The sequence below is a fragment of the Heliangelus exortis genome, chromosome 19 (assembly GCF_036169615.1).
Source record: "Heliangelus exortis chromosome 19, bHelExo1.hap1, whole genome shotgun sequence".
Classification (NCBI taxonomy): Eukaryota; Metazoa; Chordata; class Aves; order Apodiformes; family Trochilidae; genus Heliangelus; species Heliangelus exortis.
The window spans coordinates 11,138,677-11,161,947 of NC_092440.1; the positions used below are offsets into that span (position 1 = coordinate 11,138,677).

General features: G+C 42.2%; 1 protein-coding gene across 2 annotated transcripts in view; it reads right to left on the reverse strand.

The window, feature by feature from the left end:
* Positions 1-9,107: 9,107 nt before the first annotated feature.
* ATP2A2 (ATPase sarcoplasmic/endoplasmic reticulum Ca2+ transporting 2) overlaps positions 9,108-23,271 on the reverse strand; it is a 43,285-nt gene continuing 29,121 nt past the window's right edge. The window contains exons 11-22 of one of the 2 annotated variants that reach the window (XR_011729761.1): positions 22,857-22,959; positions 22,265-22,396; positions 22,053-22,175; positions 21,655-21,873; positions 20,158-20,493; positions 19,683-19,903; positions 18,514-18,716; positions 17,411-17,496; positions 16,912-17,045; positions 15,786-15,903; positions 14,131-15,666; positions 9,108-10,238 (exon numbers count right to left, since the gene is read on the reverse strand). Coding sequence is in view for 1 of the 2 variants with exons in the window: in XM_071763572.1 (XP_071619673.1) it covers positions 10,225-10,238; positions 15,546-15,666; positions 15,786-15,903; positions 16,912-17,045; positions 17,411-17,496; positions 18,514-18,716; positions 19,683-19,903; positions 20,158-20,493; positions 21,655-21,873; positions 22,053-22,175; positions 22,265-22,396; positions 22,857-22,959 (1,810 nt within the window). In the remaining variant the exon portion in view is untranslated. The remainder of the gene's footprint in view (positions 10,239-14,130; positions 15,667-15,785; positions 15,904-16,911; positions 17,046-17,410; positions 17,497-18,513; positions 18,717-19,682; positions 19,904-20,157; positions 20,494-21,654; positions 21,874-22,052; positions 22,176-22,264; positions 22,397-22,856; positions 22,960-23,271) is intronic. The other variant, XM_071763572.1, reaches the window with a different exon arrangement.

Sequence of the window (23,271 nt, forward strand, 5' to 3'; positions counted from 1 at the left end):
ACCAGCATTTCAAGGGTGAACTTGTGTAATCTAGAAACCATTTCAGTTCTTGTGGGCTTGATGTGTGTGGGAGGAGGGAATGATGTCTCATTTTTACAATTCTGATCTCCTTACTCTTTACAAAAGAAATGCATTCTTTATATTGGCACTTTGGTTTCTTTTGGGTTTGTTCTGTTACCACAGGCAGGCAGGCAGGGGATCTTGGATTTTTTCACAAGGCTAAAGAATAGTCCTGAGTATGGGTTGGAGAAAAAATGGCCATTTGATAGAAATGCAGTAGGAAAAACAAGCTTTTCTTTAGCTGCAGATGTGTAATGCAGACGAGGATAAAATATCTCCCTCTGTCATGTGCATTGTGTCAATTAGAAAACACAGCAAGAAGAATAGGCAGATTACTTCAATTAGAGTCTTATTTTGGAAATATTTTGGTATGTTACATCTTGCAAAGGAGGAGTCTGGTAGTTTGTCTGTTTAAAACAGCTGTGTGTTTGTACTCTCTGGAATTTTGTGGGCTTTAGGCTTTCCAAAATACCAGATTGAATTATGGTTCTTTGAAGGCTACATGGGAAGAACAGAAAAGCATTTGCTGCTGTCTTGGTGACTGAATGAGCAGCATAAGCTGTGCCTGGGCTTTCCTGACAGCAAGGCACCAGAGGGCTGTGTTCCATAGAGCTGGGGAACTGCATCCTGGTGGATGAGAGAGGCCTCAGCCTGTTCACTTGTGAGGATTCTGCTTGTACCTTTGCAGTGAACAGATCTCAGCTCACTGCATGTCTTTCATGGCAGAAAAAAAACCCCAAAAAACCCCAACTGTTTTGTGTCCTCACACTTGAGCATTCATCAGATGGATTCTGCATCTGAGAGCTGGGCAGCTTCTTCAGCTTTCTGGCTTTGAATGAAAGATGAGAATGGAGTTCTTGATACTCCTAAATGAAAGAAAGGACACATTTCATCATGATGAGGAAGTGGATGAGGTATGTGATGTATATTTGCAGGGGGCTCTGCCATTTTATTCTCATGACTCCTTAAGTCTTCACTCACAGGTGGAAACCACAGGCCTCATGCATTTCACTGAAATGTTTACACTGAGCAGGAAACCAGAGCACCACAATTCTACTAAAATCAGTCTGTAATCTGTTTGTAGATAACCTGATAATCTCTCCATTTAGAACAGAGAGGAAACTACTTCAAGATGAGTGTGCTGTAAAGAAATCAGTGTGTTTGCATGAGACTTCAAACAAATCCAGGTACACCTGACAAACCCCTAAGGACAGCTGTCAGAAAAGAGTTGGGTCCTGGCTGCTTTGTTTTGGGGAAGATTGATTGGCCTCCTTTTTGAAAGGAAAATGTTCAGTCAGATCCTGCAACTGATACCTCTGTAAGTACCTGCTCTGTTGGGGTTCTGTAGCTTGTGTAGTCTTTGCTCAGAGTTGTAGAGTAAGGAGCATTAAGATGCCCCACGTGTTGAGATGCTATAGATGGCAACATTAAGCATGAGCTTCAGAATTCTGGAGGGATTCCTCTTGCCTATTAATGAGCCTTCATTAGAGCTCTAATTTTAGAATATAATCTCTGGTTTTGCAGAGATTTTGTCCTCTCAGATTCAGTGACTGGCACTCCAGGGAATATAACAATTACCCCATCACAAGCAGCTGACCTCATTCTGTCCTTTAATCATGTGCACCCTAGAAGAAAAGATCTTAGAGCCATTAACTGGAGTTCAGACTGTCAAATTGGTGATGTGAGCTCCCCAAAGTGAAGCAATTTGTAGGGGAGGCAAGAAATCCATGGCCATGCAGTTGTGTTGTACAGCACTGGCACTGCAAGTGCTGCTCTGGGGCTCTGGGGAGGGATGAGGTGCTTGGGTTGGCTGAAAATCCCTGCCTTGAACTCATAGATGGCATTACTAAGTTTTAATTCTTTCCTACTTTGTAAGAAGACAGAAACAGATTTGATGCAAAGAGATGGAACCTCTTCAAAGCTTATGTGGACTTGGGCAAGGCCTGAAAGAATTAATTCACAAGAATCTAAAAGCAGCCTGTGGAGTTCCTGACGTGGCCTGGAGTTCTCTAACACACGACCTGTAGCAAGTTATTATTTGCCCAGGCAAATAATGTAATGTGCTGATGGCACCTGATGTATTAGCAGCATTTCTAATTCTGATTTCCAGATCCTGGTAGCAAAGGTAACAGAAAAAACTGCTGGCCAGTATCAATGTTTTCTGTCTAACTTTCTGTCTGCATTTTCCTTTTCTCTTACTGCTGATTATAGAGATATTTTTTTATTAACAAGGGTTTGGGTTTTTTTCCCCTTTCAATAGCTGTCTCCTTCATTAGGCCTGTTTTTGTGTGGTGATTCTTCTCTCCTTGCTTTTCAGGAGCTCAGTGATGTGGAAACTGACCCATCCAGGGCAGAAGCAGGGAGTATTTCTTACTCAGCAAACCCCATTTCCTCACTGAGAACTCAGCTGTAAGAAAATCTCAAAGGCTGAGACTGCCAATATCAAGTTACACTAATATACTATAACCAAGTATCACTTCAAAAGCAGATAAAAATCAGTGCAGTCTCCTGGGGTCTTAAATTTAGTGGCTTTAGGTGGGATTAAACTCAGTATAAAACTGATTTCAAACAAAAACCCCTCAGGCAGGGCTTAAAGTAGAGTATTCTTGAAAACATGGTCAGTGCTGTGGGTCAGTGACTGCAGCTTTATGTAGTACCCAGCACATCTCAAGTACATTGCAGCTGATTTTGCTGTAGTTTTCTCATGGAAAGGATTCTATGTTAGCCCAAAAACTGATTCCCCTACCCATTGCCTTCCTCTCCTGTTAGGGTGACCGTTTGAATCCTGGGAAGGGATGCCTGGACCTGCCTCCAAAACATTCCCACTCCTCTGCCATCTTTTTTTATTTGTTCCTGCTTTTTTTTTTTTTTTTTTGGTTGGTTTTTTTAAAATCCTTTTATCTGTTCACTTTGTAGTCATGCAAAAGGGTGGTTGGATTAAGCACGCTGAGGAGAGGGCAAGAGCTGTAAAGCTGCTGTTGAAATGCTGGAGCCCTGGTCTTGGTGATAATGAACATGTTTGTGTCAGCCTAATAACCAGATTTGGGAGGGAGGAGAGAGTGAAGGGGCAGGAGGAATGCTGGGCTGGGGAGGGGGAGATTGGGGCTAAGGCTGTGATTCCTGCTTCTGGCTCAGATAACATTTGGAAGCCAACCAAGAGGAGACAGGGGGATGCCTAGGGCTAGGTATTTGTGTGGAAAAAATAAAATTTTTGGTGCAATCATAGCTCAGGGAAAAGTAAAATATCTGCGTGGGGACTTTCAGTGTAACAATTTATATATGAAGTAAATCCCTTTGGTTGTCCCTGTCTATCACAACAACAAAATAGAATAATCTGTGTTTTCACCTCCTCTCTTGAGCCTTGCACTTACTTTGTGAGCCTCGATGGCTGTGTAAGGGGGGTGTGGAACGTGCAAGGGAACCCTCTGAGGCCTCAGAGGGTCACTGCTGGGTGTTTACACTGGAAGAGCCTCCATGTCAAACAGCTTCCTGAGGGAGGCCACAGGAGATCAGATGCCTTTGGAGATCAGATTCCTTTCCCCCCTTCATCATCCCATCAAAACACCGCCACATGCCAACAGAGCGAGGGCTGAGGATCAAACAGGAGCACTGCAGGTCCTGACTTAGGAATTTTACAAGGGACTGAATTTTCTTCCTTTTTCTTCCTCTGGCTGTTGACAGACAGTGCCATTTCCTAGAGGACAGCAGATGCCATCTGCCCAGCTGCCTGCCCTCTGGCATGTCCTGCTGCTGCTGTGCGTTCAGCCGGAGCCTGGTGTGCCCGGGATTGCTGTCCTTGCACACCAAGCATCTGACTGTGGACATTTGCTATCTTTTTTTTTTTTTTTTTTCAGCTGTCTGCTGCGCATTGCAGAGTGCTGTGAGCCTTGTCTAGAGGACAAAGGAGAGGAAAAAAACCCCACATCCTTAGATTTGGACTTGATCTAAATCCTTACGTATTTACAGAGAACAAAAATTCCACTGAAAGCACCAGAGGGGCAGGCAGCAGCACCACACTCTGCTTGGCTAATGGGGGGTTCAATGATTGGAGCTTTTGTTGTTCCTGCTTTTTTTCCCTAATGCTTAATGTGTAATATACTGTGCTACTCCTTGATGTGCAGTATGTTTTGATGAGTTGAAGCTGGTAACTTGGCTTCATCCTCTTGGAATGCTGAATAGTTCTCCAGGAAACAAGCACGACAACATCAGCAAAGCAGGAACAGCAATCTGTGGATTCTCCTTAGACTGGTTTGTGTGAAGTGCAGTCTGTGTGGTTCCTGAAACAAGTATTTGTCTGTTGGGAAGCCAGTAAAAAGCTGCAATCTGTGACTGAGGAGCTCTATTCCTTATAAAATTTGACAGGGTCCTGGTTTGCCAGTGATGGAGTGGGAAGGTGACATGACAGCAATTTCTGTTTTTCCTGCTGAGGTCCACAGTGAAGGTAAGACAGGGGCAGTGATCATATGGATTGAATTGTCTCTGTTGATCTGGTAAGTCATTCCATGTGGCCTGGAATGCAGGGAATTAAACACAGGGAATGTTTGGCTTTACTCTGAAAAAAAAGCAGTAATTTTGTATCAGTCCAGGTCATAGATGGCCTGGGCAGGACTGGATTCTGGCAGTGCTGCAGGCTGCTAGAAGAGGAAAAACAGGGTATGAAGACAGATTTTAACCTTTCCTCAGCTTGCAGGGACAGCTTTTAATAGGTAGGAAAGGAGGTGGTGGCCCCAGCTGACCTTTTGGTGTCTGTTCTGTGGAGGATAATGTCACACTGAAACTTGGCCAATTTGATAAGGCTGGAAGTCAAGTGTTTGCTCCCCTTATGGAAATACTGGGCTTGGAGAAGTCTGAAGGACCTTCCACCCAGTGATCCTGGAAATACTTGAGTTTTCACAAATGGGATTTAACTGTTCCTGTGCTGTACTTTGATTTCTTCTTTTGTTCCTGCTGCCTCTACTGCCCAAAAAAGGCTGATGAGGAAATGGATTGCTTTCATCTTTTTTTGTGCTCTGACTTACCATGCACACTATAAATTTGGAGGCTTTACACAGTGGAAGGAAGGGCATCCATCATCTGGCTTTAAATAGATGTAGAGAAGTCTGTGTGCTCCAGAATCAGCATCAACTTGGGAAAGGAATTCAGGACTTCAATTTTAGGTGCCTGAATTGTGCTACAACACTTTTATTCACTCTGTCCTTCAATGCAGACAAAGGGACTGTGTGCCAGCCCCCCAGCAGTAGCCAGCCAAGGCAGCAGTAGCCTTTCTCTGGTTTAATTACAGGTGCTGGTACAGATCTGGTGCTGTGCAGCTCACATGTTCATTCTTCAGGCTCACTGTGGCTCATCACAAACAGCTTTTTACTGTTTTATTGTGAAATGGGCTTGACACAAGGCTGGGATATGGGTAGAACAGTCAGTGGTGCTGCTCAGGGAGGTTCTGTAACTCTAGGAGGTGGAGGACTTGTTAAAGCAGGTTCTGGGTGCTTTGGAAACTTGGCCTTGGTTCCTGACAGGCCACCTGCAGCTTGTGTGCTTTGTCTGATGGAGTGGAGGGTGAGTCAATGCTGTAGCAATTTCCTTCTGGGTTTGATTTATTTTTTTTTTTTAATCTTGGAGAGGCTTGGGAGGTGTGAGCAGGAGCAGCGTGGGGTTTGGAAAGCAGCTCATCCTGAGTCCATACTCTGGGGCTGAGGCTGAAATTTCCAGCACCTGACAGCTGGTTTGTGATGGCTGTGGCTTGGGTTCTTGTGCTATCAGTTCACTGAAGGTATGAAGCTCATCCATGGCATGTCCCCAGATATTGATTGTGCCCACAAACCAGCAGCTTAGATGTCAGTAGAGGATTTGGTACCCATAACTTAGAGTCAGAGGTGAACTGTGCCCACAGCAAAGCAGCTGCTGCAAAACTGGACTGGGATTGTGGGCTGCAACGTGGTGAGGTGATGAGCATTTGGCAGGAATCCCTGGAAAGCTGAAGAGCTCCATGAATTGCTGTTGGCATGGCAGAGCCAAGTCAGCCCCTCTGTGGACAGTGAGGTTGTTCTTCCAGGAAGTGAAAGGACAAACATCTGATGAGTTAAGGGGTGGTTGGACCTTTCCTGCCCTGGGTGAGGACCTAAACTGATGGTCTGCACTCGTGCTTAAGTCACGGTCAGAAGGGCAGTGACAGGAGAAACTTCTTTTAAATCCTGACTTCTCACTGCAGGTTCAAACCACTCAGTGTTGTGCAGCCACAGTGCTCTGGAGCTGTGTGATGTGGTTAGGAAGGTCTGAGCTGGTTGCAGCTGGATTGCTGTTGGGTGCTGATCTTATCTTCCCCAGCAGTAAAGCCACATTTCTTGACTGCCTCTGTAGGAAAAACTGACTCTGCCCCCTGCAGAAATAGCCAAGGGGTTTGTAGCAGCCTGGGTTTATCAAGTCTTGGGCATTTGTTGTTGTTTCTGAGCTTTATTTCAGTTAATTATGGTATCCTCTCTGCCTCAAAGAGAAGCTGAATGGGACACACCAGGTGGCCCTTGGAGACTGACCATGGTTCAGGGTCACCAAGTCTGCAGGGACATGGGCAATGCCTCTGGGCTGAGGTATGAAGGGCAGCTCACACCCTGAGCTGAAAGCTCCCCACTCAGCTGCTTTCCTCAGAGTCCTGAAGCTATGTATGTAAAACTGGCCCCAAAAGCCCATTCTTTCCTTTGCCATGCCTGCAGAACCTGACTGGTGAGTTTTACCTCTCCTTGTTAGTGATGTCAACAAAGTCCTGTGTCTGGCTCACGTGCAAGCTGGCACTGCCCCAGAAGCACCAGGTCAAAGGGAAGTGTTGAGGTGCTCCCATCACACTGCACGTTCCCCACCAGCCACTCCAGGAGGAGGAATGGGATAACCCCTGGGGATAGCCCAGAGATTTGGTTCCCACTGTCTCTGTTAAGCAGGGGATAGGGACTTGACCTGATGAGGCAAACAGCCTGAGCCTCCTAATCTGATATCCCAAGGCTTTCCTGCACTTCCACGTGGTTAAATTGTTGATGAAATACTTCAGAGGACTCTTCCAGTGCTTGGAGCTCTGCAGAGGGTGGATTGCTGGTCTGTCTTCTACAGTTCTGTGGCATTTTCTTAGCTGAGATTGTAAAGAACTCTCTCCTTTCACACCCACCCTCCTGGAGATGGATGTGGGTTCTAAATAATTCCCAAATTCACCTCAATGTAAGAATCAGGCTGTTTTCTGCCCTGTTTAGTTAGAATGATGCAGCATGTCTATAATGCCTCATGGTGAGCTCTGGGGAACTGTTTCCTGGCTCTGTGGCTGTCATGGGCTCAGCCCTGCAATGCTTTAGAGCAGGGGTTTGCAGAGAGAGGAGGAGGAGGAGGATGAAGCTATTTATGTCAGCATCTCTCACACTCCTGGAGTATCTATCTACCCACTGAGTGTCACATGTTCTTCAGCTGCCTTCAGTTCATTTGGGTGACTAATTAAAAGTTAATCTTACAGATCATAATTTAAGAAGAAAAACACATTGAAAAAGAAGTTAGGGGTTTGGTCCCAGTTTGCTCACCAGCGAGGTGCTGTCTGAAGGCTGAAACCATCCAGGAATCTAACTTGCTGGGACAGAGTTGCTTTCTGAACAATGACTTCATAGTGTCACTAATCCTTACATCTGGTACCAGTGCTGGTGAGGTGTTCCTGCAAGTTGAAAAAAGGGGCAGCAGAGCAGCCAGGCAGGAGGAGTAACTTCTACCCAGATGTTCAGTGAGAAACTGAACTTCAGCTGCCTTTGGCTGAGAAATAAACCAGCCTTATTTTTCCTCTCTGCTTCCTAATTAAGCAAAGCAAGAGGTTATGACCAGGGAAGAGGTGCTCATGGGGCAGTTTCTTCCACTGTGTGCTGGACAAATGACTTTAATTACTTAGCCCAGGTGTCTGTGTGAAGCATCACCAGGACACCTGCCACTACTCTGGGGTGTGCTGCCTGCAATGGCCCAGCTGGTGACAGAGCTGTTGGTGTCTACTGACAACAGGCTATAAATAAGAGGGGGGAAAGAGCTGTGGCTGTAGATAACCACAGAGGCTCTGACAGCCTCAGCCCCGAGGTGAGGAGCAGAGCTCAGCTTGCTTGAGCCCTGCTACCATAGTAGGAAGCAGCTGTGAGCAGTCCAGCCCCATGTGTTAAGGCATCTGCTGCCATCCTACAGTTCTGCTGGGCAATGGAATCCAAGCCTCATCTTTTTAAAGCTCACACTGCTGTGTTTGAAGGGTCTCAGACATGTCACCTCATCTGGATAATGCTGTTTGCTAGCAGCGTGCTGGTATCTCAGGCTAGAGGTTAAGAGGCATTATATTTAATTTTGCAGAATCATTCTGGTTGGCAAAGAAAGACCCTTCAGATCATTGAGTCCAACCCTAACTTAACTCTAACAACCATTAAGTTAATGCTGAGTCCAGTGCTAAGCCATATCCCTAAGCATGGCACCTCCATGTCTTTTGAACACCTCCAGGGCTGGTGCCTCCACCACTTCTCTGAGCAGCCTGTTCTAGTGCCTGACCAACCACCCTTTCAGTAAAGAAAATTTTCCTCATTTCCAATCTAAACCTCCACTGGCAACACTTGAGACCATTTGCTCTTGTCCTATTGCTGACTGCTAAGGAGAAGAGATTAATCCCCACCTCACCACAGCCTCTTTTCAGGTAGTTGTAGCCAGCACATTGCTGAAGTATTTAGAGAGGCCCCTCCTCCTCTTAACTCCTAACAAAACTTTATTTAAGGGTTTTGGAGCAGAACATTATGGGACACTAGGAAAATGCAGCTTTTACCTTTAGAGTGCTTTAGTCTTGCCTAATGCTTAACAGCAAGGCCTGTGCTGTGAGCCTGGGCAGGAGCTGTGTGGATGCAGGGTGCTTGCTGGCAGAGATGCTCCCAGTAAGGTTAATCCTGGGCTGTGCCTTGTAGCAAACAGTTGGTTTATCTTCCTTTTGCCTACAGAAGGGAGAAAAGACTTAGCAGCTTGCTTGAAGGCTGGGGCAATTTAGAAAGTAGAAAAGGACAAAATAATAAAGATGTCGTTGGGAAAGAAATGTTTATTTTAAGTTTCTCAGAGGGATTTTACAAACAATGGAGCATTTAAAAAAAAAAAAACCTCGAGTGATCAAAGTACTTGACAGTGTCCCTTAAACACACACACACACAAAAGCCCCTGGAGAGAGGAAATCACAGCAGTGAGGAGGTCAATACTGCTGGAGGAGCAGCTGGCATCTGCATAGTTCTAGGAAGAAAGATTGCAGTGGTGTTGGTGCTACCAAGTGTCATCCTGGATTAATGTAAGAGAGTGCTGAAGTATGTATGCATGTACCTGCAGCAAACAAAGTGCATAAAATAACACGCAGAGTATGTATTGTAGAATAAATTTATTTACCTGATACAAATGAAACTAGGTGTGATGCTTCTTACTGTCAGCATGTAAATAGACAATTGATCTTATTTACAATTTCTAAAGGTCACACATGCAGTTGTGGTAACTGGCTAAGTAATTTGTTGCTTTTTAGATAAATGCATCACAATATTTTGTATTGCACCAACATCTGTCTTACTGCCTTAAATTTAAATAAGTTACGTTACAGTGCAAAAGAGGTCGATTTGCACACATGATAAAAAAATCCAAAGTTATGAACTGGAGGCTTATGGTTTAACATTCATCTGTAATCTTCCCAATGAATTTTATAAATAGGATAGCATTGTACATAAGCTGTTATAGAGTAGTATGTCTGGATGATACAATACAGAGAAAAAATCTGTCAACAACCAAAGGCATGCATTATTTTTGATATTGTACATTGTAGAAACTGACATTTTACATACAGAAATGTGGAAAATTGGCTGACAGCTCCGCAACTCTTGTTCAAGGATAAATAAACTCTTCTCCATGCAGCACAGAAACCAAACTTCTCTGGAGAGAGTTTCCAATAGGGTAAGCTATATTGCACGTCTGTACGTCTGGATAATGAAGTCCTAATGGTACCACACATTTTCTTCCACAGAGAACACAATGAGTTTTGTTTTAGGGAAAGCAAAGAATCTTTACACATGATACATGCAGAAGTTTTGGTAGATGTGTTGCTAAAAACACATGCACGCAACAAAACAACCTTACATTTCTGCAAAATTGTTTAGGAAGCGATTACTCCAGTATTGCTGAAAAGGAAAGAAAGAAAAGGCATCAGTTAATGAAAGGAGGAATGCTGAGTATCATTATACAAGCAAGACTAAGATCAACAGTGACAGGAGAAAGAATGTTCAGTTTGGTAACTGGCTGCTCTGGCCTCGAAGGGACACTCTCAGGTTACTTTAAGCCTAGAACCCTTTGGACTGGGGCTCAGCTCTGGGTGCAGCAGAGCTCCCTTTAGCACCAGCCCCACAGGAGACTGCACTGAAAGAAGTCAGATGCGTTCAGACAGCTTTTGCCTTCCTCTGCCTGACTCGTGGCAGCAGGCAAGCCTCACTGATTTGTCATTTTCACTTCAAAGCTCCACACTGTGAAGTCTGAGCTCAGGTTTTGAAGCTCTTTAAGGGCGTTTTTCTAATCAAGGCATTATGGTGCAAGCTTGGCCCCCAAGTAACCTAACAATGTCCCTTCTCCAAGTTATGCAGCTTATTCTGGGAAGCAGGAGGGAAGCTTTGAAGAGGTTTTTTTAACTACACAGATTAATGTGTAGGCAAAGGGTAGAGTACAATGTAATAAATCCACTACTGTACTTTACCCTTAACATACAGCATAAAGTTAGCCTTGCATCTAGGAGAGAAGAGCCCCTAGAACTTGAGGGTGGCTCTTCAAAACACTGCTTCAATGCTACAAAATTTAGGGTCTCCTGCTAAGATTTGAAAATGCATATTAATGTAATTAAGGATGTAATTAGCAGAGATTAGGGAAACAGTTAATGGTTAGAAGTGCAAAAAAGTAAACAAGACAGGTGCAAGAGACAGACAACTTTGTATCAGTTTTACCTCCCTTCATCTCAGCAAATTCAACCATCTTTAGGCTGTTTACCATGTATATTCTGGGCATCAGCTGTGTTGTTGGAACAGTGACAGGGGACTGCTGTACTGCATTTTATCATCAGATTAAAAACTCATTTTCTTACCATTAGCCTTTTCCAAAACAGTCTCCCTACAAACACAAGCTTCATAGAGTTTTTTGACAGACCAATGTATTTTTCTGCAGCCTTTTTCAGACTTATTTGCAATAGTGTTTTGGGAAACCAAGTATGAACTATTTTTATTGCTCAGATGCCAGTATAAAGGAGCAGCTCACTGTGTAGCTCACAAACAGCACTTTGAATCACTCACATTTGAAAGCAGAGAGGGCCTTAGGCACTGTGAAGATAAAAGCCCCTGTCTAAATATCTGATGTACAACTGCATCTGTCTGATCATTTTCTTTTATGATTTGGACCAGACTAGAGAACACTGAATTCACCCCACTGGTTTCCTTCCTGGTGTTCCTACAGTCAGGTGGGATCAATCCCTTGGTCTTACACACCTCCCACACTAGAAAATAAGTAGCAGTATGTGAGGACACTAAGGAATCCAGAAAACAGCAGAGATGAAGAAGCTAAGTGAAATGAGAACAAAAGGAAATAAAAAGTATAAAATTGTTTCTTAAAAATGGGCCACGAAGCCTGAGTAACTTTGAGCTATTTCTCTTAAGTGCTTCCATTTACCTATTTTCAGGGCTAACACATTAAAAGAAGAGTTATTTATTTCTGTCCCTAGATGACCCTAGTACAGCAAGCAGGTTGGAGAGGAAATTTATAGGGAACAAAAAAATTAAGCAAGAGTTTCAACTTTGGCAAGTTTATTCTAAACTGAGAAGTCCTCTCTCTTGGATCTCCCTGGATGAAAGGGCTGACAGCTGAAGAATGGCAGGATCTATACAATTAAGGATAACAGTTTCAGTTAATGTGTTTCCTTGCAGTGCATTTCTGACCTTGCACTGTATTTCTACTGCATTTCTGTAACTGAAAAGCATTCAGCTGCCTTATGCTATTTCTAACACCAGGAGCACTCCTGAGCAACCTCCCCCAGCTGACTCAGCTGGAGAAGGGTTAAGATCAGACCCACAGCATTCCAGCTCCAAGATCATAAGGAACCTTGAAAAGAACAAGGATTGAAGGGCAGGGTGCCTCACTGCCTGGGAGGAACCTCATGACAGATCTTAACATTGTTATTTACCATGCAGTGGCAACACTTGGAAAACAGAAGCACTGAAAGTACAGCCACAGCTGCCACTGAACCTGACTAAAGGTGATGATTATAGGGGCCCTATTGCTCTATTTCTATAGGAAACTTTAGGCAGCAAGAATGGGAGAAATAAAGGAATAATTAAGAGAAATATTAAGATTTCTTGGGCTGTTAAGGAGCACCTTACAAAACCTGACTGTCCCTGTGACCTCAAGAACCAGCAGGGATGAATGCCACTCCATTTACCCACCAGTCATCCAGCTTTCAAAGGCAAACTCCAAGGGTCACAAGGCCCTAAAAATGTAAGTGCCCCGAGACATCTGATATGAACGAGCTCTTGGATGTCAGTACTGAAATCCATGACACAAGCAGAGAGATTCATCTTCAACAGAGACCCAGCAAAGAACTTGTTGAAGACTGAATTCCACTTATTGACAGCCATTTTTCCCTTCATCTTAAGAGACAGGGAAAAGGGAGTCTAGAGCAGGATTGTTTGGCAGAATAGACAGGAATAGAGGTGTACAAGAAGCAGAGTCATTCATGGTGACAGTCAGATACATGGCCTAAAAAAAGCCCACCAGCATGGTGCTCCAGAGGGTCACTCTGAATTCAAAGATTCCATGGAAAAAGTTTATCCATTATGTTGGGAGCACACAGAACTCACTCACTAGTACCAGTTTCCTACAAGAACCATCCTTGTACACGTTTCAATCTCAAGGAATCCTAAACCACAACCTATTCATTTCCTGTTCCAAGAAATAGGGACAAGTCTTTGCTCATTTATTATCACTACAGCAAATGGCTGGTGCTGGCCATTGCTTTTGTGGGATGCAAAGCCTCAGTTTGGCAAAGACAGGTTCTCCCACACTAAAAGGGCATTCTCTGGGATTAAAATGCTTACAGTTCAGCAACACACCTACTCCATCATCAGGTCCAGCTCCCACACCTGAGTCACTTCAGCATCCACTTAAACAAGTCCAAGTCTACATAAACAGTGAGGATTCACAATGCAGTGAAATTTCAGACAGGGTCTGTGAATTTTGAGGTTAGCATCTACATTTCAAAGCTTGAAACCTAAAGATTTATGTGTGCTCACTGGCTTCCAGCTGGCACCAACAGAACATGGCTTTCAACTATCACTTTACTCTATGAGGAGTCAGAAAGCTGCTTGAATTTGGTTACTGAGCCAGCAGAAGATAACACAGCACCTGCTACTCTACAAAGACAAAATGACCCTAGTACAACTTCCACAGACCATCCTGTGAAGCTGAGACTGTTCTTTTGTCTTTTCATATGAGCACTCTACAAAGTGTTGCCACTCACTGGAAATAATCAGCTGCTTTTGCAAGGAGTAGCACTTTGCCTGCACTTTGAGCACTGCAGATACCAGAGACAAGGGAAGGGGGGTCAGCTCTGAGGGACACCCCCTGTTTCAGAGCAGGAAAAAGCCTGGGAGCAAACCAGCACCTGAAAAGTACCAGAATGTTTTGGACACTAAACATGTGAACAGCTGTCACTGTCTTAAGTTACAGATTTGTCCAATGTTATCTCAAACTTAAGACCAAAAGCTGTAAGATCCTGGGGCACACTAAGGCTCCTGGGTGCTATAAAACAAGACCTAAAAGACACTAAACCAAAAGCAAGTGCTTTGCCTTTGGAATCAGTAATTTGAGCTTCAGGCCACAAAACAAAGTCTAAAGTGGTGATAATAATGTAGCACAGCAGAGTTTGACAAAACACAGCATGGGAATGAAGAAAATTACTATTTATTCTTCAACATGTATACAGCATATGCTATTTTACAGCAAGTCACCACTGGCATGGTGAAATGGAAAAGAAATACTCACTTTAGTCGATGAAAGTTGGAAGGCATTGGAGAAAAACACCACAGTTAGGACTGTTAATGACTTACACGTTGTTGATACAGGACTGAATCTGAAAACATGCTTTAACATTTACCGTAATAATGAAGGTGGTTAGTGCCACATCAAAATAAAAATAGTTCTATACAATATGTTCAATTTGGTCATGTGCTATTTACAGATTTTACAAAAAACACACACGAGCTTGTTACTTCAAGTCAGGCTAACAGGCCAGCAGAGTAACTCCATGGATACAACTGATCATTAGTGCCCTAAGTGTAGGAAATCTAATTTCTAGCTATGCAGTGCAAGTTATTTTTCCAGGTCTCATGACAAGTTTTGATCTTAAAGGGGGGGTAAAAAAAGACAAAGGAAGGATCTGATGTGTGTAATAAGGTGTTAAACCCCAACTTAAACCATCTTTTGGAATGAAACCAGATTGTGTTTGTAAAAAAGGCTTGGGTTAGGATTTAAGTAGACAGAAGTACCCCTCTCTAGCCCTGCATAATGGGCAACACTGGCAAAATAAGGTCCGTTACAATAAAATACAATAGACAAATAAATAATCTTTAAAAAAACCCTATGTGTGTTCAGAATATGGAAGAACCCCAGCAGGCTGCACCTGGAATGGCATTTTCTGCACGAGCAAGATTAGGCATACCTCATACAGAAAGTGGTGTAAACAAGGACAGTCAAGAACCAAGAGTGAGGGAACAGAGAGAGGGGAAACAGAAGAAATCCTGACTGAGGTAGCAGTACTCTCTACCAGTGCAGAAAGTTCTGCTTATGGATAAAACCTGACTTTATGACAAATTAAGTTTGGATGATCATGCAGAAGACAAACAGTTACATGCTTTTTTAGTTTTAGACAACACACATTCATTCCCTAAAATCTGCTGCCAATTTAGTTTGATAGTGTCCGCTGGCTCAAAAAAAATTTACTTTTTTTACACGATGAATATTGAACAGAACACTGTACATGCTTTTCATCTACAAAAAAATATTTGCATAAAATAGTGTTAGTTCTCTGTACATGTCAATGGACACTTTAACTGTGTATAAAAGAGGAATATATTGCCCCCACTTAAGTCAGAAAAAAGCAAAAAACCAAAATCTAGATTATGAAACCTCCATCACCGGCAAATATGTTCATGTGAAAATTCAGCAGAAATAGACAGTTGCTCTAAACAATAAAAAAATTAAGTTAAACTTTGTTTTCTTTGAATGTAAAACTCGTCACCATGTCAGTCAAGACCAGAACATATCACTAAAGTTAGTGTCTGTGCTGTAAAGCCAGATAACCAAGGGCATAGTCATCAACACAAACGGCCAGGAAACTCCTTCGGTGCATGCTGACAAAGTACAGGGTTTGCTGGCAGGCTGCACACTATCATCTTTACCAGGTTCCAGGTAGTTACGGGCCACATATTTAAGTGTTTCATCCAGGAGAATGACAGGAAGGGAGATTTTCAACACCATCAGCCACTGCGTCACGTTCAAAGGTGTGATCTGGAAGATAATCTGAAAAAAAAAGCCAAGTGTTACATCCTCTCCTCCTCCTGCATCCCTTGCCTTAAGCTCCAGACAAGTTTTTGCTCTAATTCCAAGTTGAGGAGGGGGGATAAGATCCATGCACTTACTGGCAGTGGTTCCACATAAAGGATAAGGAAGTGGAGTGACATGGACAAGCAAATAGCGCCCACCAGCCAGATGTTCTCCCACGGGGGCATCCTCATCAGGGACTGATTTTCTGATAGACTGCAACAGAAACATGGTACAGATGTGCACATCAGGCACCAACAGGGAATTCAGTACATCAGAATGTATTAAAAGTACATCAGCTTAAAGAAAAGCAGCATGGGAAGTCAGTTATCCCAGTCATGAAGGAAAGATACCACGATATAATTTATATTTATGTTGAAACTTTAAACTACCCTGGAAGTCCATTTTGCCAACAGTTCAGCTTCACATTTATTTCTGGAAGCTTCTGAGTGTTCTGCTCGTTCCTGATCTAGTCCATCTTTTTCATCAAGGCTCAAACATGCTTGAGGCCCAGAGGAAGGATGGGCATGGCAGCAGAAGAGCGTCCTGGGGACCCAGTGCACCCACTTGTCCTGAAGTTCACATAAAGACTGGGTGCAGCTTTTTAATGCTTGTTTTTAATTTTGCTCTTCAGGTTCAAGCTGCATTTAGGCTATGCTGCAGGAGAGGCCAAGATCCAGAACATCAGATGTAGAGCAGTGTCTCACATGTAGGACTATCACAGTACATTTATATTTAAAGTTTATTTGTTTTTAAATTAACTGACCTCTAAGCTATTTGAAGAAAAATACCCTTGACATTGTGCTATTTAGTGGTTTCCATTTATAATCTAATATTAATTGGCTAAAGCCCACATTCCCTTAGGGCAGGAAAAACTATTTTCCATATCTCCAGCATTCTTATTTTAGTTCTCCTTGATATCACTTTATACCAACATAGGAAGGATAAGCTGATTGATTAAGCTTAGATTAGAAATAACGGAAAATATTTCAGTTGCTCCTGCTTAGTAAAATACCAGAGTGAATTAGCAGAGTTAAAGAAGTACCTTGTGATAAGAGATCCCCAGTTTTATCTAAGAGAGTAATTTTGTTCTCACTAGCAGGATTCAGAAAGGAAACGTGACTCATTATGTTGAGCTGTCCATACACTAAGAATCAAACTGCACAAAAGGTTGGATTTGGGACAAGCTTTGCACAAACTTTGTTCACATTTGGACATACAAACCTGTTGAGAGCATTGCACATCTCTATGGTGACAAGCACAGACAGGGCCATTGTCATTGGATATGGAGACTCAAAAACCACACAGTCGACACCAGAGAAGTCTGGGTTGTCCTCTTTGCACTGCAGAAAATGGCTCTAGAACAGAGCAAAGTGAACTCACTTTCACAGCTTGTTAAGTGAGCATTCTGAAAACAGAACTCTCATCACACCTTTATAAACACTGGGTTTTAAGCCCCTGCCAGCTTTAGAAAAATTCCCATTATTCTTCTACTGACAAGACAACTACTCCTTCAAATTGTTTAGAAGCTCAGGTATCTCACCTTTGAGCCTGAGCATCAAGACTAATTAATCATGAGCAGGTTTTACAGTAACAAGTCTGCAAGCATGTCATGGTATACATTTCTGTAACCTATTCCTTTTCTACACTCATATCAAGCAACCATGTGAAAGAAGCATTTACCACCCCCTCTCCCCCAAAAGATATTAAACTGAGCAAATACCAGTTGATAAAAGCTAAGTCTTGGACCACCATCAGCAGCAATAAACCACCAAGCAGCAGCACCCACTGTGGCAGCACCAACATAACCTTAAAGAAAACAAAAGTGATTTTTTTCAGTGTTGTGAATGGTATGCAAGAGAAGATAAAACTTGGACTTCTACCTCAAGACCTCCAGTACTGTAAAAAAACAGATTGTAATTCATCTATCTCCTGAACAAGAAAACTGCTCTACCAGTGGTATCTTAAATAAGCATTAATTAAATTAAGCATCATTGGATACATTCTAGTATCTGCTTATGGAAGCAGAGAGGTAGGACTTCAGGCAAAGAAGGGTATCACTTGGAGTAATCAAACTTAAATTTTAATTTTTTCCTCCCAGAACCCAACGTGTCTGTACTTACATTAACTAATAGTAGGGTTTGTTTACTTTAAGATCTATGAAGTCAGGAAAATTACAGTCACAGCTTAAGTATGCACATAGATACTTATTCTAGCTCTAGAGTACTACAGCTATTTACATCCCTTGATTTCACACACTTATGTTCCTTTATGTTCCCTGATTATAGCCAGGCCAGCAACCTTGTTGTGTTCTTCTCCCTCAGCCTGAAAAGGGTAGGTTAAACACATGACAGCTGCCATTTTCAGATCTAGAAGTGCTTCCACATACAAACTCAACAGCTAATGCAGGGGTGTGTTCATTAATGCCTGATCTTGGTTTTCCACTCCCAATCCCACAGCATGCTCATCCTCCTAAGGCTGGCAGATGCTGCATGGACAAGCTAAACTCTGCTCTCTGAATGCTTTCAGCTGAAAGCCTTTCAGCCTGGAATGAGAACTGCAACACTGTCCACAATCAGACAATTTTGAAGTTATAGCAGTTATAAAAAATTCTGATGGTTTCCTAGATTCTGATGATGTGGTGAATGTTAAAGTAACTTTGAAATAAAATGAAAGACAGGTGCCAGTTCCACAGAACATCTATTGCTATTTTTCAAGATTTTAGCATACAAGGAGATTAGACAAACTGCTTTCAAGTAGATCTCAGACCCTCCCCCAAGTTTAATTTAAGAAAAAAAACAGTAAGAAAAGCTGTTTACTACTTACATCCAATAGCCAGGTAACGGAAGAAGAGCCACCCACTGATCAGTGGCTCCTTGGGGTTGCGTGGGGGCTTATTCATGATATCAAGATCAGGAGGATTAAAGCCCAGAGCAGTAGCAGGGAGCCCATCAGTCACAAGGTTTACCCATAGCAGCTGGACAGGAATTAGAGCTTCAGGAAAACCCAGGGCAGCAGTCAAGAAGATACTATAAAAAAACCCCACCAATTATAAGTTTGTTGTTGTGCATGTAAATAAATCCTTTTAAAGCTCACACCTAAGCCTGTAGCAGCACTTCTGTTCTCTGGTACAAAGTTACCCATTTAGTACCACAAACTGAATATTTGCTTTCAGAACCCTAAAAGCACATCCAAGAGCTAACACTTCTAAGCACTAACATGTAAGTTTTGAAGCATCCTCTGGTACCTTCAGGATTTGAAGAGTTTCTGCTTTAGTTTTGTTTCTTCCCTACTCTACTTGCCTGTATAGGTAAATGTATACATACATGCATAAAGGCTTGCAAGCCACTTTCTAAAAGACACTAAAACTCTTGCAGAGATAATAGCATTTTAGCTCAAATCACTGAGCTTCATTTAGCCAGATCAATACTTGTCCCTGCAAAAATTTAATGAGCATGGAACTTCCATGGCTCCAAGCCTGTGTGAATTAACAGAAGAGAAATGGAAGTTGCAGCAAGAGCTGTATGAAGGACAGCTTTGAAATTGACAAGAAACAAGGCAAGACAATGCTGTGTTATATCAAAGCAGACTTTCTCCCAGAGTGGTATATAAACAACTGTTAGGAGATCAATATTTATTCCTTCCAAGACACAGAAGACACATTCTTCTGTAACTGGAGGTTGAAGAAACATCTAAGTTATATCTGTGACCAAGTTAGCTGAAATCCCAGATCTTGTAGTATTTGCTTGAAGATTTCCCTATTCTAGAGAATTATTCCAGTCATAGAAATAATGGGGAAACATTTAGCCACTGCTGAGCTAGAATATTGTATGCAATGCAAATCTTTTGTGGTATGCTAAAATTCTCCAGAGAATCTGTTTCTCTGGTTTCGGTGAGAATCACTGGAATAAAGACTCCATCATCACTACTTCAGTTAATAAAAACAAACAAACAAACAAACAAAAAAACCCCCACCAACAATATTTAAAACCTACCAAACAACTTCTCCAACGTTGGAGGAGATCAAGTAACGAATGAACTGTTTCATGTTGTTATAAATTGCACGTCCTTCTTCCACAGCAGCTACAATAGTTGAGAAATTGTCATCTGCTAAAACCATTTCAGAAGCAGTTTTGGCCACTGCAGTACCAGAACCCATAGCAATTCCAATTTCTGCTTTCTTCAAGGCAGGAGCATCGTTGACACCATCACCAGTCTAAAATAAGAATTTAAAGTTGGGGACAAACATAAATAAGGTGGGCAGTTACATGTGGGACCAGAAAGCTATTTTGCACTGGGTTTGGCTTTGGATCTCTCAAAATTAATTAAGTGCAGAACTATTCTGAGGCTTTGAGCTTGAAGAAACATGGAAGCAAGCATTATCCAGAAGGAAGCATTTGTCTGGAAAGGCCTAATTTGGCTTGAAACTCGTGTGTGCATTTCAAAGCAAACAAAAACCCAATTACTTACCATAGCTGTAATCTCATCAAAAGACTGAAGGAACTCAACAATTTTAGATTTGTGGGAGGGCTCCACACGAGCAAAGCAACGGGCATGGTGCACAGCATCCCTCTGGGCAGCAAGGGAGAGCTCATCAAATTCCCGACCAGTGAAAGCTTTTGTAGAAACATCTTCATCTTCCACAAAGATACCGATGCGGCGGCAAATGGCCACAGCTGTGCCTTTGTTATCACCAGTGATCATGATAACTCTGATGCCAGCTTGCTTGCACAGCTTTATAGATGAAGCCACCTCAATTCTTGGGGGATCCAGCATACCCACACAGCCAACAAAGGTCAAGTTGGTCTGAAACAAAGCAGCATCAAGTTTTAGTGCAAGAGCCTGCAAGACTTTTCTCACCGGACAGGAGCCAAACGATCATTTTGCTTTGTTTCTGCTCCTTGTCCACAATATTCTCTGGTTCTACACTGTGCAAAATTCCTGTCATCCTGCCATTAGTCAAAACCAGTATATAGAAAATTATATCCATGCTCTTCAATCAGTTTTGTTTTGTTTCCCTGAAAGGGTTCCTTCAGAGAGGTTCTGTTTCACTGCATTTCAGCTCTGACTGAATTCAGACAGATGGATAAGAAGTGAAAAGTCAGAAATCTATGTGCACATCAACAAGTTAAGAGGAGGTAAGAATTACCTTTCAGAAGGTAAGAATTTAATGCTTTTTGGAATCAAAATACTACAAAGTATCATCTCCACAATGAGTATATGGGAGGACACAGTTAACTCCCTAATTTTATTAGGTAAAATGTGCTCTGGTGATCAGCCTTGCAAATTCAACCTGCAAGCAGTCAGGTCTTTCATTTTTGTAATCAGTGCCAGAAGCACAGATCACAAGCCAAAAACTCTGATGCAACTGTTGTCTTTTTTCCCCCCTCTCTAAATCCCAGCTACAGATTTCATTGGAAAATTACAGAGTAGCTAAGGCTGTATTCATGGACAGAGCTTTTGCAGCAGCCAGTCTGGAGGCAGGGAAGTGAACCTGACTCTCAGAGCACAAAATGGCAGGCAGGTTCCATCCCCAAAGAGGTCTTGCAGTTGAACAATGCCAAACTGAAACCCATTAAAGCTGAAACCACAATGTCATTTTTGAAGCATTTTTCAGAGTAAGTCTCTGAGAACAGTTTAAGGTGTTACAACCCAGAGGACCATACACATATATGTAAAATAACACAATTTGCAGCAAGCTTTTAACTGATTTCTTCTGATAAGTATAAGCAGCAGCATGTGTACCAGCCACCAAAACCACAGTTTTGTCAAAGACACAGAGTCTCCTCTTAAACTGAGCATCTGTGATTCCATCCACACCCTGGGGCTAACTATTGTGTCAGGCATCATAAATACTCAGAAAGAGAAAATTTAGATGTAGCTTCTTCAAGAAATATTCAAGCATGAGTCACAACTCTCCAGTTTGGGAGAGGGAGAGGTGTTAAAAGGATAATTTATTGAACTTACCTCATAGTTAATGAAATTTGAGGAGTCCTCAAGATTCATTTCCTCTTTTTTAGGTGGATTGTCATGGGTTGCCAGAGCCAAGCAACGCAATGTGTCTCTACCAGTTCCCCATTCTCTGATGACAGACATTATTTTCTGCTTTATTCCTGGGGTTAATGGTATTTTAGCATTCCCAACACGAACATGGGTACATCTGTCAATTACACCTTCAGGAGCACCCTAGAGAGGCAAAAAAATGAGTAAATTACCTTAATAAATCCACTTCCATTGCAGTCTTTGCTCAAATTACAAAGTCTTTCCTTCCTCTTTGAGCTGCAGTTAGTTGTGCCATTATTTTTTAGCACTGTGCTACCTTTGCAACCATTCCATAACTACACTTTCTCAAGTGAGGAACTGACCTTAACAAACATCTTAGTCATGGATGCACGGCTTGGTTTGTTTGGTGTACAATAGACAGACATGGATTTTCTGTCTCTTGAGAATTCCAGAGTGAATTCTTTCTTCATGAGTTGCTTTATCACCTTTAAAAATAAAATTATAAAAATGCATTTAGATAATACATACTACAGAACTCACTCCCCAGTGAATTCCAGAGAAAAGGAATACTGACCGAGTTGCAAGCATTTGCACGTTCAATCCTAGAAAGTCCTTTCAGATCTGTGTCAAATACATTCATCTTTTCAACCAGACAGGTAAGGGCTGTTTCTGTGGCTTCACCAACTTTTTCATACACTCCTTTAGCCTTTAGTTGACACAAAGCAAACAAAAACACAGGAGTTTACTTTAAATCTCACCTGGAACCTGCCAGAGGTGAAAGTTCAAGTTTCACAATGGCAAAAAGGAGCTTAACAAGATCTACTATGGCTCATGAAACATGGAAAACTGTTTTTAAAAGGGACTTTTAAAGTATGACTTGTAGGAAATTTCAAGCCTTTACTCTCAAGACCAGCAGAGGAAGGTGTCAGTACTTTATCATCTAAAGTCATTATGAGATGCAGCAACCATTAAGAAGGAGAGGCAAAGCCAGAAAGTAGCTGTGCATTCTACAGACCAGGAGATTTGTTCCAGATTACACTTTCTGCCTTGCTGAAGTTCTCAGTGTTCAACAAACAAGTGAGTCCCAGAATTAATATTAAATGGAGCTAAAACTCTCCCCCTTGAATCACTGTCTCACTCTGCTCTGTTCCAGGATAGGTACTTACTTCATTGTAATCCAAAGAGGAATCATTACAGAGAGCACAGATTGTTGCAAGTTCCACCAGGCCATCATACTGGCTACATTTAATGAGTTTATCATCTTTATGCCTTAAAGGAAGAAAAGGGGGAGATTTAAGTTAGTTGTTTGCAATTAGCATCTCATCTTTTATCACTTCACTCTGTTTCTATTTAGTACAATGCTTATTAGTTATCAAATTGGAAGTACAGAACCTGAAATTGTTGAGAAGAGCAGATTTGATAGAGGTGAGCTCTGAAGTTGAGATCAGAGAGTCATGAAGAGAATGATAGGATTGGCAATGAAATCATTACCTCAAGTACAAAACCTTATTTCCTGCAGTGACTCATGAATCAACAGAGGAGAAGTAAAGGGCTCAGTGAAGAGGCCTATGAAAGCAGTAT